Source organism: Orycteropus afer, unplaced genomic scaffold, assembly GCF_000298275.1.
Source record: "Orycteropus afer afer isolate SDZICR_OR568_19922 unplaced genomic scaffold, OryAfe1.0 scaffold00031, whole genome shotgun sequence".
Taxonomy (NCBI): domain Eukaryota; kingdom Metazoa; phylum Chordata; class Mammalia; order Tubulidentata; family Orycteropodidae; genus Orycteropus; species Orycteropus afer.
Genome location: NW_006921618.1, coordinates 3,611,641 through 3,627,180, shown reverse-complemented (window position 1 = coordinate 3,627,180; position 15,540 = coordinate 3,611,641). Strand labels below are relative to the sequence as shown.

The following is a 15,540-nucleotide window of genomic DNA, read 5'->3' as shown; positions in this document are numbered from 1 at the left end:
AGGAGATTGGAAAGATGAGCAGGCTGCTACTCTGTGCTTGGAAACATCTCTTCCCTGGGTTGATAATTGATCTGGTAGACATTTAGGATGTGGCATCCAAGGACTTGAACAGGTTTGGAGTTAAGTGCAGTAGTTAGGTTTACAGCCATTTGTATTTTCATTAATTTTAAGCATTTAATGTTCAGATATTCTCACTTTTAGAAATTAAATGTCACTACTGCCATGTCCATTATTCTTAATGTACATTAGTTATCCTTACACTCAGAAGTTTTTCTTAAGAAGAAAACAGATTACAGAACTACCTCTTCTTAGAAGGGGAGCCGATGTTCAATGCATAAGGACTTGCCCTCACTTTGCATCTTCTTTTCACATGTCGTCTTTACTTGTAAAATTAGAAAGTGAGTAAGATGGAAGATAAAAATGGTATGAGGGAAATTGTTAGCTATTAAGTAGTCAGCTGGTTCTTGGTCATACTTCTGCTGTTGTAATATCTATCTACGCTATCGTTTTATCAGCATGCACTGTAGTATTTCCTTTTGCATTTAGGCTTAGTTTTTAAGATACTATATGTGGTTCCTTCTCTTTGTGATGATTCCTTGTTCTTTCTGTCACCTTTAGGTACAACGTTGGTTCAGAATTTACCGTCTTCAGTGCAGGCTGTGTGTGAGTCCTGGAACAACATCAATACCAATGAGTTTCCCAACATTGGATCTTGGGTAAGTCTGTGACTGTTCCAGAAGTGCTGTGCACTACCCATTCTGTGTTGTTTTTATTCTCTAGGCTTAAACTAGCTACAATAGAGCCCTGGTGGCACAGTGGTTAAGTACTTAGCTGTTAACCAAAAGGTCTAGCTATCAAAGAGCCCCAGTGGCATAGTGGTTAAGTACTCAGCTGTTAACCAAAAGGTCAGTGGTTCAGATCCACCAGTGGGTCCATGGAAAATAAAGGCCTGGGGGTCTGGTCCCATTAAGATTATACCCTAGGGAACCCTACGGGACAGTTCTATTCTATCAGATAGTGTCACTATATGTTGGAAGTCATTCAACAGCGCAGAACAACAAGCAACACCAAGTGCTCTTCATATGCTACAATAATATTTGCTATGAAAGAATCATTAATTATTGCACTGAATTTCCCATATGGTCCTTTTGTTAAGCAATGTGTAACCACAGGACAAATCACTTTATTTCTCTGAGCTTTAGTTTCTTCATATTTTCAATACTGGCATATGAAGGTTAAATGGGAGAATATGTACAGTGCCTAGCGTATTATCTGGCATATGAATTCTCAGGAAATGCTAATTCCCTTTCCTTTCTCTTTTAGTTATATGTCAAGAATCTGCTCTTTTTGTCAGTGTTTTACGGGTTGGCTTTTAGGTTGTCTTAAGTTTTTAGTTACTGTTGAGTCTTCATTTTACTCAGTCTTTGTTGTGTGCTCTACTCAAATGAATTCTCTTTACAAATTTTTCTGTTATGAAAGTTCTTTGGGAAAGCTAAGTATTATAATTTTGTTTGTTTTGCCTTTTATTGTGACCTCTATTTACACCACCCAGAGCTATAGTATAAGAATAATTACAAGTAATAGAGATGCAAATTTATTATAAAATCCACATCCTTCTGAATTACTAGAGACAGACAATAGTTTTTTGATGATAAATATTGTACATTATATTCTAATTATTTGGGAAGTGGTATGGCTAGCTATTGTGTTTAATTGTTAACTTTGTGCTAACTAAAATTTGTAAACTGCTTCTCCTTTCCTTCACAGTATGAATAATGGTGTATACATAGTAGAGGCCATTGTCTATAAACCTCAGTGGGGTCTTGGTTTATGTCTATTTTATTTTATTTTTCCAGAAGAGAATTTTTATCTAGAATAGATGGTCCATTCATTCACTCATATCTGTTTTGCTTCCTTTTAGCGCAATGCCTTTGCCAATGACACCATCCCTTCAGAGAGTTATATCAGCGCTGTGCAGGCTGCTCACTTGGGGACTCTTTGTGGCCAAAGTCTGCCTCTGGCTGCTTCCTTGAAACATACTCTCCTCTCACTGGTTAGGTTGACTGGAGATCTTATTGTGTGAGTACCTAGTATATAGCCTTAAGTGCTTTCTACACCTGCTATTCCATTTTGGCTAAAGGAAGACAGTGAAGGTTTTTATTACTATTCAGTAATGCTTTTTTCACATGCTTCTTTAGGAGAGAAACTGTTACTTTAGAGTATAGATATGTTTACTCAGAATGATTTTAATTAAGATCTGAAGGGCAGAATTACCTCCTCCCCTTTCTGTATAGTATTTTTCAGAAAAGGCATTCTGGGTTTAAATAAAGTTTGATTTGGAGGTATTTTGGGTTTATATTTTAAGTGTTAGTAACAGATATATTTGAAATAACATTTCTCCAGAATCATTGCAGGAGTTAGAACCTGCCATCATAGGGATTATGGTAGGCCACTGGCAGGCCACTGTCATCTTATATGTGGGTCATGGGCAGAGTTGTATATCACTTTGCTTTAAATGTGATCTAGTATTCTGATAATTCTTTTAGATAGGTTGTCTGGGATGGGTTCCTTTCTTAGATTTGAGCTAACTTGGTTTTTTGAATACTATTTAATGCTTTTATAAATTTTTTTGTATGAAAATAACTTTTGCTTTTGATATAATAACAAAAAGGAAGAAATTTTGTGATTATACTTATGTAGAAAACAACTATTAAAGGATAAATGAGACTGGAATAGAAGCCCTCCCTCCAGTAAATAATTGAATTGCCCTATCCCTGCCTTGTAGCTTTTTGGAGGAGCATATTCATTAACTTAGTTCCCTTTTCTTTGTTAAAGTTGGTCTGATGAGATGAACCCACCACAGGTAATTCGGACCTTGTTACCCCTTCTTTTGGAATCAAGCACTGAGAGTGTTGCTGAGATCAGTAGCAACTCCCTGGAACGTATCTTGGGCCCTGCGGAGTCTGATGAGTTCTTGGCTCGTGTTTATGAGAAGCTGATTACTGGTTGTTACAATATTTTGGCCAATCATGCAGATCCCAACAGGTGAGCTTGATTGAGTAGGTCAAGTTCCTAGGACCTACTGCTACTATCAGTGAAATGTACTAACACTGACTTCTTTAGATGCTTTAGTTAATAGCTAGTTTTATTGTCATTGTGCTTTTTAACAGAAAATTCTGTACTTGTGTACATTTTCCATTCATACGAAGATATATGGAAGGTTACTTGGCATCCTCTTCTGTAACTATTCTTAGGAATAAAAGTTAAGAAAGTAAAGGACTTAACTCTTTGGATTTGGAGACTTAAAATTGAATAGTTCAGTAAACTTGGTTATCGAGTGCTATAATTTTCTAATATTTTTGTGATTGTGCTTTTTAAATGGATGGTCTGTGTAATATTTTAGGCCATGTTGATGTAGAATAGCCATGAAGAACAAATTGGTAAGTTGCAGCTTTTCCCTACTGAGAAATGTACAAACAGAGAGTCCAAGTGTTGTGATTTCCTGTTTCTTTGTTGTGGAGGAGTCCAGGTTTTCATTAAGAGCTACTTTTTTCTTCCTCCACTTTTCCCTACCTCCCCCCTCCCCTAGCAGATAGGAATATGAGACAATTAACTATGTAGAAATTATTTGCTCAAAATATACCTTCCATTGTCCAAAGGAATGAGGATTAGAATTCAGAGCTTCAGATGTTTTTGCTTCTTAATTCCCTAGGAGAGAGGGCAGTAAAATAAAATGGAAGTGCATCTGTTAATTAGAAAATATTTGAAATATACTGATGATTCTAAGGACTCTTAGCCATTGACTACATCAGTTGTCTCAGATTTTAGGAATTCACCAAACATTTATTAAGTGCTTCTTATGTGCCAGGCTTTATATTGAGCATTGACAGTAAAAATTTGAACACTACCTTCAAGGTCTAGTCATAAATAAAATTTGGATTTTTAAAATCAGTGTTAAGAAGACATTGGACCCAGCCTTGTTTGTAGTAGTCAGTTTTTCCTTTTGATCCTCAGTGGACTCGATGAATCCATCTTGGAAGAATGTCTTCAGTATTTGGAAAAGCAGCTGGAAAGCAGCCAGGCTCGTAAAGCAATGGAGGAATTTTTCTCTGAAAGGTGAATTATATTTTATTAATTGAACCTTTGGAATGTCTCATCGAAGCAGGGAGCTGGAAGCAATCCAAATATCTATCACCAGATGAATGGCTAAACAAAATATGATAATAAAATTAGCATACATAAAGTAGGATATTATCTAGGCTTGGATGAACCTTGAAAACATTATGCTAAATGAAATAGTTCAGACTGAAAAGGTCCAATACTATATGATTCCACTTATATGAAATATTTAAAACAGGCAATGCATACAGACAAAGTTTATCAGTGGTTACCAGGGTTAAGGGGAGGGAGGAATGGGGAATTAACTGTTTTAAGGAGTAGGAGCAATGCAATTTATGTTAGAGGTGATAAAACATTTTTTTTGCAAATGAATGGTGATCTTTGCACAGTATTGGTGAATGTGATTAATGTTACTGAATTTAAACTTAAGACTGGTTGAAACAGTAGATTTTTTTGGTGATGTATATTTTACCACACACAACAAAGCAAGGAACTATATGTTGAGTTAGGTATGTATTCTTTCTCAGGGAATATTTAAGGCCTACTTAGATGTCTGTATCCCCCGGAGGACTGTGAGTTAATTACTGACCCCTTGAGGTTATTAATGAAGGAATTGATGTTATGAGCACCTTGTGATGATTCACAAATGATCATTTCCTCTGGAAGTGAGGAGATTGTAAGGAAATAGAAATGGATGCCTTTTATGTGAGACTTAATGTGATTCTTTTTTTTTTTTTTTGGTCCCTTCCTGCCTCCTAGTGGAGAACTTGTGCAGATCATGATGGCAACAGCCAATGAGAACCTCTCTGCTAAATTCTGTAACCGAGTTTTGAAATTCTTCACCAAACTCTTCCAGCTGAGTGAGTGACAGCTTTTAGTAATCTTCTTATGGGAACTTTGATGTCTGGCTAATACTGTGCGTATCTTCTGCCTGAGTTTAACTACAGCATGAAAATACTAACAACTGAAGAGAATCCCTCAGAGAAAGTTTGGAAGGAAGTTGAAAACCTGCTTGAAACCTTTTTCCTTTTCCTGGCCATAACTTTCCCCTTTCCCTTCTTCATTGACCTTGGCCTCTCTGTCTTTCCCCAGCTGAGAAGAGCCCTAATCCAAGCCTTCTGCATCTCTGTGGCTCTCTGGCACAGCTGGCTTGTGTGGAGCCTGTGCGTCTCCAGGCCTGGCTCACCCGCATGACTACATCGCCTCCTAAAGATTCCGATCAGCTGGATATGATTCAAGAGAACCGGCAGCTATTACAGTTATTGACCACTTACATTGTTCGGGAAAACAGGTAGAGTAACTATTTATGTCATGTGTCCCTAACCACCTCAGAAATACTTTGAAAACATTTGCAGCATTCTTTCCTTCAGATGGGAGCTCTGGTGACATAGTGCCTAAGCCATTTGACTGCTAACGAGAAGGCTGGCGGTTCAAATCCATCAGCCACTCCTCAGAAGGAAGGTTGGGCAATCAACTTCTGTAGTGATACTGCCTCAGAAACCCGAGGAGGGGTTGCTATGAGTCGGATCCGACTCGACAGCATTGAGTTTAATTTTCCTTCAGATGTCAGTCTTACCATTTCAACATTTTCATACCTCCTCTCTCTAGACTCAAAGGATCTAGGTTAGGTCCTTGATATTTCCCATGGAAAAACTTTTAGAATGACTTGCCTTATCAGTTGCAACATGGTGAATGTTTTGTGCTTTAGTAGTCCAAGTCCAAAGCTGAGATTAGTATATATAGTCATAAATCTAGTATTTAATTTAGAACTTCTGTTATTCTTCTACACTTAGAAGTACACAGAGTCTGATTCCTGTCGATTACTTCCAAATCAAAACCAAAACCAAACCCATTGTTGTCAAATCAATTCTGACCCGTAGCAACGCTACAGGACAGAGTAGAACTGCCCCATAGGGTTTCCAAGGCTGTTAATCTTTATGGAAGCAGACTACCACATCTTTTTCCTGCAGAGCAGCTGGTAGGTTCACACTGCTGCTCTTTCAGTTGGCAACCGAGTGCTTTAAACACTGTGCCACCAGGGCTGTACTGTTGAATACTTAAGCAGTTTTCTATTTGTTTTTGACAGCCAAGTTGGAGAAGGTGTGTGTGCTGTTCTTCTGGGCACCCTGATCCCCATGGCAACAGAGATGTTGGCCAACGGTGATGGGACTGGCTTCCCTGAACTCATGGTTGTGATGGCAACTCTGGCCAGTGCAGGTCAAGGTGCTGGCCATCTTCAGCTTCATAATGCTGCTGTGGACTGGCTGAGTAGATGGTAAGATGATGAAATTGGAGGAGTCTATCTGTAGCTCACAACATTGATTGCTGTTGGAGAAGAGGGTGGTAATTGCAGGTTAATTTCTTTGTAGTTCAGAGTGAGTGTAAAAGAAACTTGAATCTCTGCCTTTTTCCTAGGGCTGAGGGAGTGGCCAATAGTTGTTTACTTTAGATATAATCATTATTTTCTTAGTAGAGTTCCCTGTTCATCATTCTGAGATTGTCTTGGGAGAAGTTGAGCAAGTGTCAGTGGGGGTGCTAAGGCCAGGTATCTGAGTCGCTGCTCACTGGATAGCTGCCTAGGAGTACCCATGCTTCAGGGTCCACACATTGATTCAGGGTTCATGAAAATGTTTCCTTTCTGTGGTTCCCTGGATGATTTTATGTCCCCTTTCTTCTTTTTTTCCTTGGGGACAGCAAGAAGTATCTGTCACAGAAGAATGTTGTGGAAAAACTGAATGGCAATGTAATGCATGGAAAGGTAAGCAAAGTGAGAGGAGCCAGCAGAGTTAGGGAGTGAGGATACAAGATGATTCTTATCTTTGTGATCAGGTAGAAATTTCTCCTTTATATTAGCTTCTGTCCCTGGGCTATCCCTGCAGAGAATAAGGCCTACAATCTCCAAGACTTAAAAGTGTGTGATTGCTGATTGCCTGCTCTCAAGCCTCTTCCAGGTGGTAGGATTTGATAGGAAGGAAATATTATTGTAAACAAATACCAAACAGAATCCTTCAAACATTATGAGTTCCTGGTTTTTTTATAGATGTTATTAAACTATGGAAAACTGTCCCACTCCTTTTACTTAGAATTGCCCGCTCTGATTTAATGTTATGTGGGATTACAGACTACCTCCTCAGCTCTAGTCCAGATGCTAGAATTGTGTACTTTCCTTGACGGTTTAGGCCACTGTGCTGACAAAATTGGTTTGAAACTTACTTTTTTTTCCCCTATTGAACCCAAGAACTTGACATAGGTGGTTAAGAACAGATGACTGGCCTTTGAGTCTCCCCATGGTACTATCCATTTCTGCCTCCTTTTTAGATAATCTCTATTCTTTCAGCTCTGAAATGACACTGTTCAGAATGAAGGAACTAACAGATATGAAGCTTTGATGCCAGACTGTTGATTTCATTTAGGCAAACATGAACCTCCTGCAGTGGTTTGCTGGACAGTTTTTATTTGATTGCTGAAATTATTCCTCCCAATCTACATTAGTTTAAAATCCAACAGTTAAAATGCTGTTCAGCAATGGTTTTTTAAAAAATGCTAACACTAGTGAAAAAAGTACTAATGAGAACCCCTTTATACTGTTTATCTGGTCTTTTCTTGAATTCCTTTTGCTTATATTTTCACTCTGTTCTATTAATTTTATTCTTTGTTACATGATTTGATAAAGACTTGTCTTTGTGCTTAAGAGTGAATGAATACATGCTAACTCAGTACAATTTATTAACCAGGTATATACGAACATAGTGTTAAATAGGTAACACTATACCCAACATCCAACCCATTGCTGTCGAGTTGGATCTGACTCATAGTGACCCCTCCTTGGGTTTCCAAGGTGGGATCACTATGGAAGTAGATTGCCCCATCTTCCTTTCGAGGAGTGGCTGATGGGTTTGAACCACCAGCTTTCTGGTTAGCAGTCAAAGCCTTAGGCACTGTATCACCAGAGCTCTGATAACACTATGTTGTTGTTGTTATGTGCCGTCGAGTCGGCCCTGACTCATAGCGACCCCTCCTTGGGTTTCCGAGGCAGTATCACTACGGAAGTAGGATTGCCCAACCTTGGGATAGATAATTAAGATAGGTTGTTTTCCTCTTTGCTTTTATATCATCCCTGTAATCTTGAGATTTATTGGAAAAGTTTGAGGAAACAATAGTTTATATAATAATAAAATATGGAGAACTGAGGCTTCTGCAATGTCACGGTCTTCTCTTTTGTAGCATGTGATAGTCTTGGAGTGCACATGCCATATTATGTCTTACTTGGCTGATGTCACGAATGCCCTGAGCCAGAGTAATGGTCAAGGCCCAACTCATCTCTCAGTGGATGGGGAAGAGCGGGCCATTGAAGTGGACTCAGACTGGGTGGAGGAATTGGCAGTGGAAGAGGAAGATTCCCAGGCTGAGGATTCAGTAAGTACTAAGTAACCTCAAGGTTAACCTCTCAAGGTAATGACTGACTGGCCTTTGCAGAACTCATGCTAAAAAAGCTTTCAGATTTTAAAAAATAAGCATCTAAAGTGTAAATTCTTAGGCTCCTTTCCAGCTCTTACGAACTTCAGAACTCTTCCCAGTCCATGCTGCTTTCTCCCAGCTGATACAATTAATGCCAGACTCTGGTTTTCTAGGCCTGCAGAGCAAGCAATAGGGATCTAATCTCTAGGAGAAAGAATTGCTTAATAAGCATATGTCTTTTGTTCTATGCGGAGTTGCTTGTCCTGCCCTTCCTCAGTGTTTGCATCCAAAATGGAATTTCAGGGATGAGTTCTTCACAGGGAAGGTGTAAGCACCCTTGTAGAGAAACCATAAGATTTACTTCTCTTAACCACAAAACTCCTTACCTGAAATTACAGCAGATTTTTAGTCTGCAAGCTATTTTTAGTTTTTATTTGCCATTTTCTATTTGCATGTTTCTGTTTGCCATTTATGAGTCAAATTTTCTATAGGGTGTTGAAGTAAGTGTGTTTTTGTGGATATCTATGGACTTACTTCTGATTAAAAAGACTCATTATCTTTGAAGGATGAAGATTCTCTTTGCAATAAACTCTGCACTTTCACCATCACACAGAAAGAATTCATGAACCAACATTGGTAAGAGTAGTTCTTTTCAGGTGAGGGTTTGCCATGCTTTCACTGGGACTTCAGGGCTCATTTTCTGGTCTTTATTCTTCATAGGTACCACTGTCACACCTGTAAAATGGTTGATGGGGTGGGTGTGTGCACAGTATGTGCTAAGGTGTGCCACAAGGATCATGAGATTTCCTATGCCAAGTATGGATCCTTCTTCTGTGACTGTGGAGCCAAGGAAGATGGCAGCTGTCTGGTGAGAGATCTGGAATATTCACTGGGCTATGAAGGGTGACTTGTTGGTGACACGAGAATACTTAAGCCAAACTAGAAAATTCCCACATCACCTTCATGGTGACTTGAATCTAGAAATAAGTTCTGGATCTGTCACTCATTAGCTGTACAGTCAGCATAAGCACTTCACTTAGAATATCAAGAACTAGCAAGATCCTTAGACATCTTATAGTCAGCTTTCTCTAAGACTTCCCCACAATTTCAAATGTTAGAATCAAGGCCTGATTATGTGAATGGATAAAGAGTTAGGTATTACGTGAATTTAGGCCTTTGGATATCATTTAAATGCTTAACTGGTTATTCTTTTGGGTCAGATTTTTCTCTAAGATCTTATTTCAGCGATGCTTCGTAGCAAGGGCCTGGGGCCTGTGACTTTTTCTTTCTCTAGGCACTGGTAAAGCGAACTCCTAGCAGTGGCATGAGCTCCACCATGAAAGAGTCAGCATTTCAGAGTGAGCCTAGGGTTTCGGAGAGCCTGGTGCGCCACACCAGCACTTCTCCAGCTGACAAGGCCAAGGTCACCATCAGTGATGGAAAGGTTGCTGATGAAGAGAAGCCCAAGAAGAGCAGCCTATGCCGCACAGTAGAAGGCTGCCGGGAGGAGCTGCAGAACCAGGTGGGGCTTCCTTATGGTCTCTAGTGCAGTAGACAAGAGTTCAGAGCTTGGCAAGTTTAAGAGTGAAAAATACACAAGGTTCTTCATGTAGTTCCATAGTAGTGGGACTTGTAGTTGCTTTCTTCTTTTTCTAAGTTACCCATTTTCATAGTGACAGTATGAATACTGCATGTTTTCAGTCACTCCCTCATAGGGAAGGATTTGTGACTGCAGAGTATTGTGGGGGATTTGTTTTTTGGGGTGGTGTATTTTAGTTGTGTATTACTCTCTAGCACCCTTTTTTGGGTAGGGTTTCTCATCTGAAGCCCAGAATATAGAAAATGACTTGAGTTCTGTTTGTATTTCTCCCAAAATGGTAATAACTAGACCCATTCTAGGTACATAGTTGAGGAGTTACATATGATCGATGCTTTCAAGCATTAGTTTATCTATTTGGGACTCCTTGTTCGCAAAGATTGCTCTAGAGTCAGTAGCACTATAGTGTGTTGGCTGTTTTTGCTAGGAGGAGTTGAACGATTTTCATTTATAGCAGGATCAAATACGTTATTACACAGAGAATGCAATCCTGGCCAGAATATAAAAGTGAAAGTGAGGAAACTGGATACTGAAGGTAGTTACTGATACTGAGGTATCATGATTATGACCCATTATTTTTCTCTCTCTTTCCACTTGTGTATTTGGATTTTTCTTAGGCCAATTTTTCCTTCGCTCCTCTCGTGTTAGACATGCTTAATTTCCTCATGGATGCCATTCAGACCAACTTTCAGCAGGCTTCTGCTGTGGGAAGCAGCAGCCGGGCTCAGCAAGCCCTTAGTGAGCTGCATACAGTGGACAAGGTGGTTGAGATGACAGACCAGCTGATGGTGAGTTTTCTCAGGATCATGAAGTTTGGTGATTGTAAGGAACCAACAATTTATTGAGATACCAAATTGTGCCAGATACTCTCAGGGATATACTTAGAATAGTCAGTGTCTGGTCATTTAGAACTTAGAGGCTAAAATATCATGACACCTCCAGATCATAGGAACAGTGTGGACAATTGGCACATGAGGTGTATCTTCAAAAGGAGAGAAGCCAGAGGTCATTTGGTCCATCCCAGTGAGTTAAAATCTCCTTTACAGAAGTTCATACAAATATGTATTTGTGGGGACTCCATTTTGGGGTAATTAAAAAATTTCTTCTATGTTTTAAACAGAAACTTACTGTATTTTCTTTTTCAAGGTTTGTCTGGCTTGCAAAATAATGTTTGTCCTTTTTTGCTTACAGTCTTTCCTCTAGTTCTTCATAGTACCTGGGCTATTAGTTATAAGTCACTATTTATTTTAAAAACTTAACTGCTCAGAACTGACTATAATGCTTCTGGTGTGGTTGGATTGGCCTCTGGCAGCAGTGTTAAGTAGTAGAAAGTAAACTGGAAGCAATTCCAAAAGGGGTATATAAAGTATTTTCAAAAAGTACATGAGTAGATCTCATAAGGTGGCTGTTTTTAAGGAAAGACTTTTCACTTGGAAATGTGTATATTATACATACAGACACGTATTCTGGTATTTTATTAAGAATCAATCATAGTTTTTGAGCAGTATTTAGATTACTAGAAGTCAAAGACCAAGTTAAAAGTTATTGGGATAGGGGTTGGCAACCCATAAAGCTGCTGACACTCGATTTTGCCAGGTTAGATGAGTGAAGAAAAATTGTAGCTATTCTCAGCATCATTTTAGAAGATTCTAGTGTTTTTGTTTTGATTAAATTTAGGCTTATGAAAAATAAACTATGTTGTTCATATTGAATTGATAATAACTTTGGCAAAGACATGCAGGCATCTGTTAATCGGAGGTTAGTAGTCATCGCTTTCAAATGACGAAACTGTGCAATGTTGCAATCATATGAATTGTGTATGAATCCAGTGATAGTTTTTCAAGATAGATGTCCCCCTGGGACCTTGATCTTACTTGCCTTATCACTGCCTGTTCTCTCTTTGCCAGGTTCCCACCTTAGGCTCCCAGGAGGGTGCCTTTGAGAATGTTCGGATGAATTATAGTGGAGACCAGGGCCAGACCATTCGACAGCTCATCAGTGCCCATGTGCTCAGGCGGGTAGCTATGTGTGTACTCTCCTCCCCTCATGGGCGCCGCCAACATTTGGCTGTCAGCCATGAGAAAGGCAAGGTGCGTTCTGCAATTCTTTCCCACTCATCATAGGTCGTGTCTAAGTGCTAAGCAAAACTGATAGGTGGCCATGCCCATAAGATGGACTATGTGGGGAAATATCCAAAGGGTCTAGGTGTGTTTTAGGGATAGATGTCAATGAGTTCTGCTTGAACCCTGAGTTACTCAATTAGACCTAGACACTGTGTGATTAGAACGAAGACTTTGCTTCACATTAGTAAATTTCCACTTAAAGCATAACCTTCAAGTCCCCAGGAAAAGGTAACAGCCAGCAGTTATCTAGGACAGCTTGGTTCCCAGTCTTGCCCAGTTTGGTCACTCTGAAGGGCACAAGCTGAGAGGCAAAAAAGGCAGACCTTTATAGGGCTCAGTGTTCCTTTTTTTAGTCTTTCTTTGTCTTCTCACCCCTCTAAGGACCCAGGGAAACTTCTGCTGTTTTATTAAAGTAGAAGTTAGAAGAGTGCTAAGTATATTAACTCACACATTTCTGTACTCTGGCCTTTCCATCACCAGTCAAGTTGTTTTAATCTTCTTAAGTGAAAACCACTCTAGAGATAGGAATAGTCTGCTTTACAATGCTTGCAGAAGCAGTTCATACAACCACATAGAAGTTGTGTAACCATTTTATGAGTTGTTTATAAGAAGAGAAATTTTTTTTTTTTTAATCTGTTGTTTTCTCATTGGAAGGAGGGACATACCATGTCACTTAGCCAGGAGAGGTAGAGAGGCTAACATCGGTCTAGAACTTACCCGTAAGAAAGCCTCCAAACTAACATCGCTACTGAAGGGGCCCTTGTTGCTTGCTTTGTGTTGACTGAGAGGACTGGGGTTAAGAATAAATAATTGTTTCTTTATAGATCACTGTTCTGCAGCTCTCTGCACTCCTGAAGCAAGCAGATTCCAGCAAAAGGAAGTTAACTCTGACCCGCTTGGCTTCTGCTCCTGTTCCATTTACTGTGTTGAGCCTCACTGGAAATCCCTGTAAAGAGGACTACCTTGCAGTTTGTGGGCTGAAGGTAAAAATTCTGAGCCTAGTTTGATTACTTTGAACTACTGTATCACTATTTATTATTAATTTTCATGGTGAAAGTGTAAGAGTCATTGGAATGCAAAAGAAATCTTTTTCTGAACTTCTTCTAAGTCTTCTAGATTTTTTCTGTGTTGGAAATAATTTTTGTGTTTCTGAAACTTGAATATGTTAAGGGACAGTCTGAATAATATCTGAAGGCAAGGAACATTAGGAAAAAAGAAATACTAGAACTCTGAAATGAATGGATTACTGTACTTGCGAAATCATCTTTTGCTCATTTTGTTTCTTAAACTGTGTGCAGGACTGCCATGTGCTGACCTTCAGTGGCTCAGGCTCTGTTTCGGATCATTTGGTGTTGCATCCCCAATTGGCAACAGGGAACTTCATCATCAAAGCTGTGTGGTTACCTGGTTCACAGACCGAGTTAGCAATTGTCACAGCTGACTTTGTCAAGGTACAGTGACAGCTTTTTGATGATATTGTCCTAGAATGTTTCTGGTTTTGAATGGTTCAGAATAGAATGTCTGATCTTCATTATGGTTGCTTCTCCCAAGAATGAGGGACCGCCAACATTTTTGTTAGTTTGCCTTTTTTGAGGTTGCTGAGCAAGAGCTTCCTGTTTGTAGGCAATATAAAATTGATTCTGGCTCTACCCCCACTGTACCAAGTGCACACCTAGTATGTAAAAAAATAGTTTATGAGTGTTGCTCTCATAGTGGTTTCTTAAGGATGAGTAAAAAGTTATATGAGTCCTCTTTATATACCTAGTGCATAACACTCAGTAGGTTCTTGTTGAATGGGAAATGCTTGTTGAATGGAAAATGGATGCACATTACTCACCAATTGCAAGTATTTGGATTCACCAGGAAATTTTGCCCATGAGACTAAAAGAGAGCTCCTATATTTAGTCTTTCTTTTTTCTGTCCTACAGATTTATGACCTATCTGTTGATGCTTTGAGCCCAACTTTCTACTTTCTCCTGCCCAGCTCAAAGATAAGAGATGTTACCTTCCTCTTCAATGAGGAGGGAAAGAACATTATTGTTATAATGTCATCTGCTGGGTACATCTATACTCAGCTCATGGAAGATGCCAGCAGTGCCCAGCAGGGACCTTTCTATGTCACTAATGTACTGGAAATCAATCACGAGGACCTGAAGGTTAGAGCAGATGTTGCCATTTCCTTCTATCCCAGATGTAGTTTAGCAGCTCTCCTGCTGTTGTTGTTCTTCTCTTTTTGCTTCTGACTTTTTACCTAATAATGAAAAGCAAAAGCTCTTGTATTTTAGGACTAAACTTAATCAGCTTGAAGCTCCTTTATTTTCATGGTATTTGTAAGGGTTTGCCCACTGGGATCACATGCTCAGAGTATGAAAGCACATAATCATTGATTAAAACGAATGACTAGCATAAGCTGAAAGCTGTTACTTAAGGCAACATGAGTAATTAATGCAAATGTTGTGTCTTTGTCCTGACAGGACAGTAATAGCCAGGTGGCAGGAGGCGGTGTGTCCGTGTACTACTCCCATGTGTTGCAGATGTTGTTCTTCAGCTATTCTCAAGGCAAATCATTTGCAGCCACCATCAGCAGGACTACTCTGGAGGTGTTGCAACTCTTCCCCATCAACATCAAAAGGTGGGAATGAGCATTTAATTAAATGTTCAACTTCCACAATGCCTGTTCAGCACATCCGCACTCCCCCTCCTGAGTTCTGCTATCTGTTATAAGTCTGGTTAAACTATTTTTTTTTTCACCATTCCTCTCCCTTTCCTGCTAGGTATCTTTAAAGTAAATTGGCTTTTAGATTCGGCAGGTTGGCTGCCTGCTGTGGTTTTTCTCCACTATAGAGACATGCATAGATCAGGAAGCTGTCATTCGAACAGAACAAGGGGATGCTGCATAGTTCAAAATCAAGAAGGTAGTGTGTCCAATATATTGCTCCGCCTCCTACTTTGGTGAGTGCCGACTGGGATCTTAAAAGCTTGCAAGCAGCCGTCTAGATGCAACGATGGGTCTCTCCTCGTCCAGAACAAAGAAGAATGAAGAAAACCAAGGATTCATGGAAACAATTAGTCCAAGTGACTGGTACACCATGCGATCCTCAGCCTATAAGACTATGAGACCAGAAGAACTAGGTGATGCCTGGGTACCACTGTCAACCACTTGGAGGGGGATCTATGTAGGAGATCCTGGATAGAGAGACAGAACAATGTGGAACAAAACTCAAAATCATTTGTTAATGTGCT

At 39.6% G+C, this 15,540-nt stretch overlaps 1 protein-coding gene across 1 annotated transcript in view; it reads left to right on the top strand.

Annotated features, from left to right (window-relative positions):
• UBR4 (ubiquitin protein ligase E3 component n-recognin 4) overlaps window positions 1-15,540 on the top strand; it is a 180,860-nt gene that overhangs the window by 55,458 nt on the left and 109,862 nt on the right. The window contains exons 27-44 of the mRNA XM_007935639.2: window positions 619-716; window positions 1,922-2,079; window positions 2,836-3,045; window positions 4,015-4,116; window positions 4,879-4,979; window positions 5,212-5,410; window positions 6,206-6,394; window positions 6,814-6,877; window positions 8,344-8,535; window positions 9,143-9,213; window positions 9,298-9,445; window positions 9,872-10,099; window positions 10,792-10,962; window positions 12,082-12,264; window positions 13,122-13,280; window positions 13,596-13,748; window positions 14,226-14,453; window positions 14,772-14,929. Coding sequence (XP_007933830.1) covers window positions 619-716; window positions 1,922-2,079; window positions 2,836-3,045; window positions 4,015-4,116; window positions 4,879-4,979; window positions 5,212-5,410; window positions 6,206-6,394; window positions 6,814-6,877; window positions 8,344-8,535; window positions 9,143-9,213; window positions 9,298-9,445; window positions 9,872-10,099; window positions 10,792-10,962; window positions 12,082-12,264; window positions 13,122-13,280; window positions 13,596-13,748; window positions 14,226-14,453; window positions 14,772-14,929 — 2,812 coding nt within the window. The remainder of the gene's footprint in view (window positions 1-618; window positions 717-1,921; window positions 2,080-2,835; window positions 3,046-4,014; window positions 4,117-4,878; window positions 4,980-5,211; window positions 5,411-6,205; window positions 6,395-6,813; window positions 6,878-8,343; window positions 8,536-9,142; window positions 9,214-9,297; window positions 9,446-9,871; window positions 10,100-10,791; window positions 10,963-12,081; window positions 12,265-13,121; window positions 13,281-13,595; window positions 13,749-14,225; window positions 14,454-14,771; window positions 14,930-15,540) is intronic.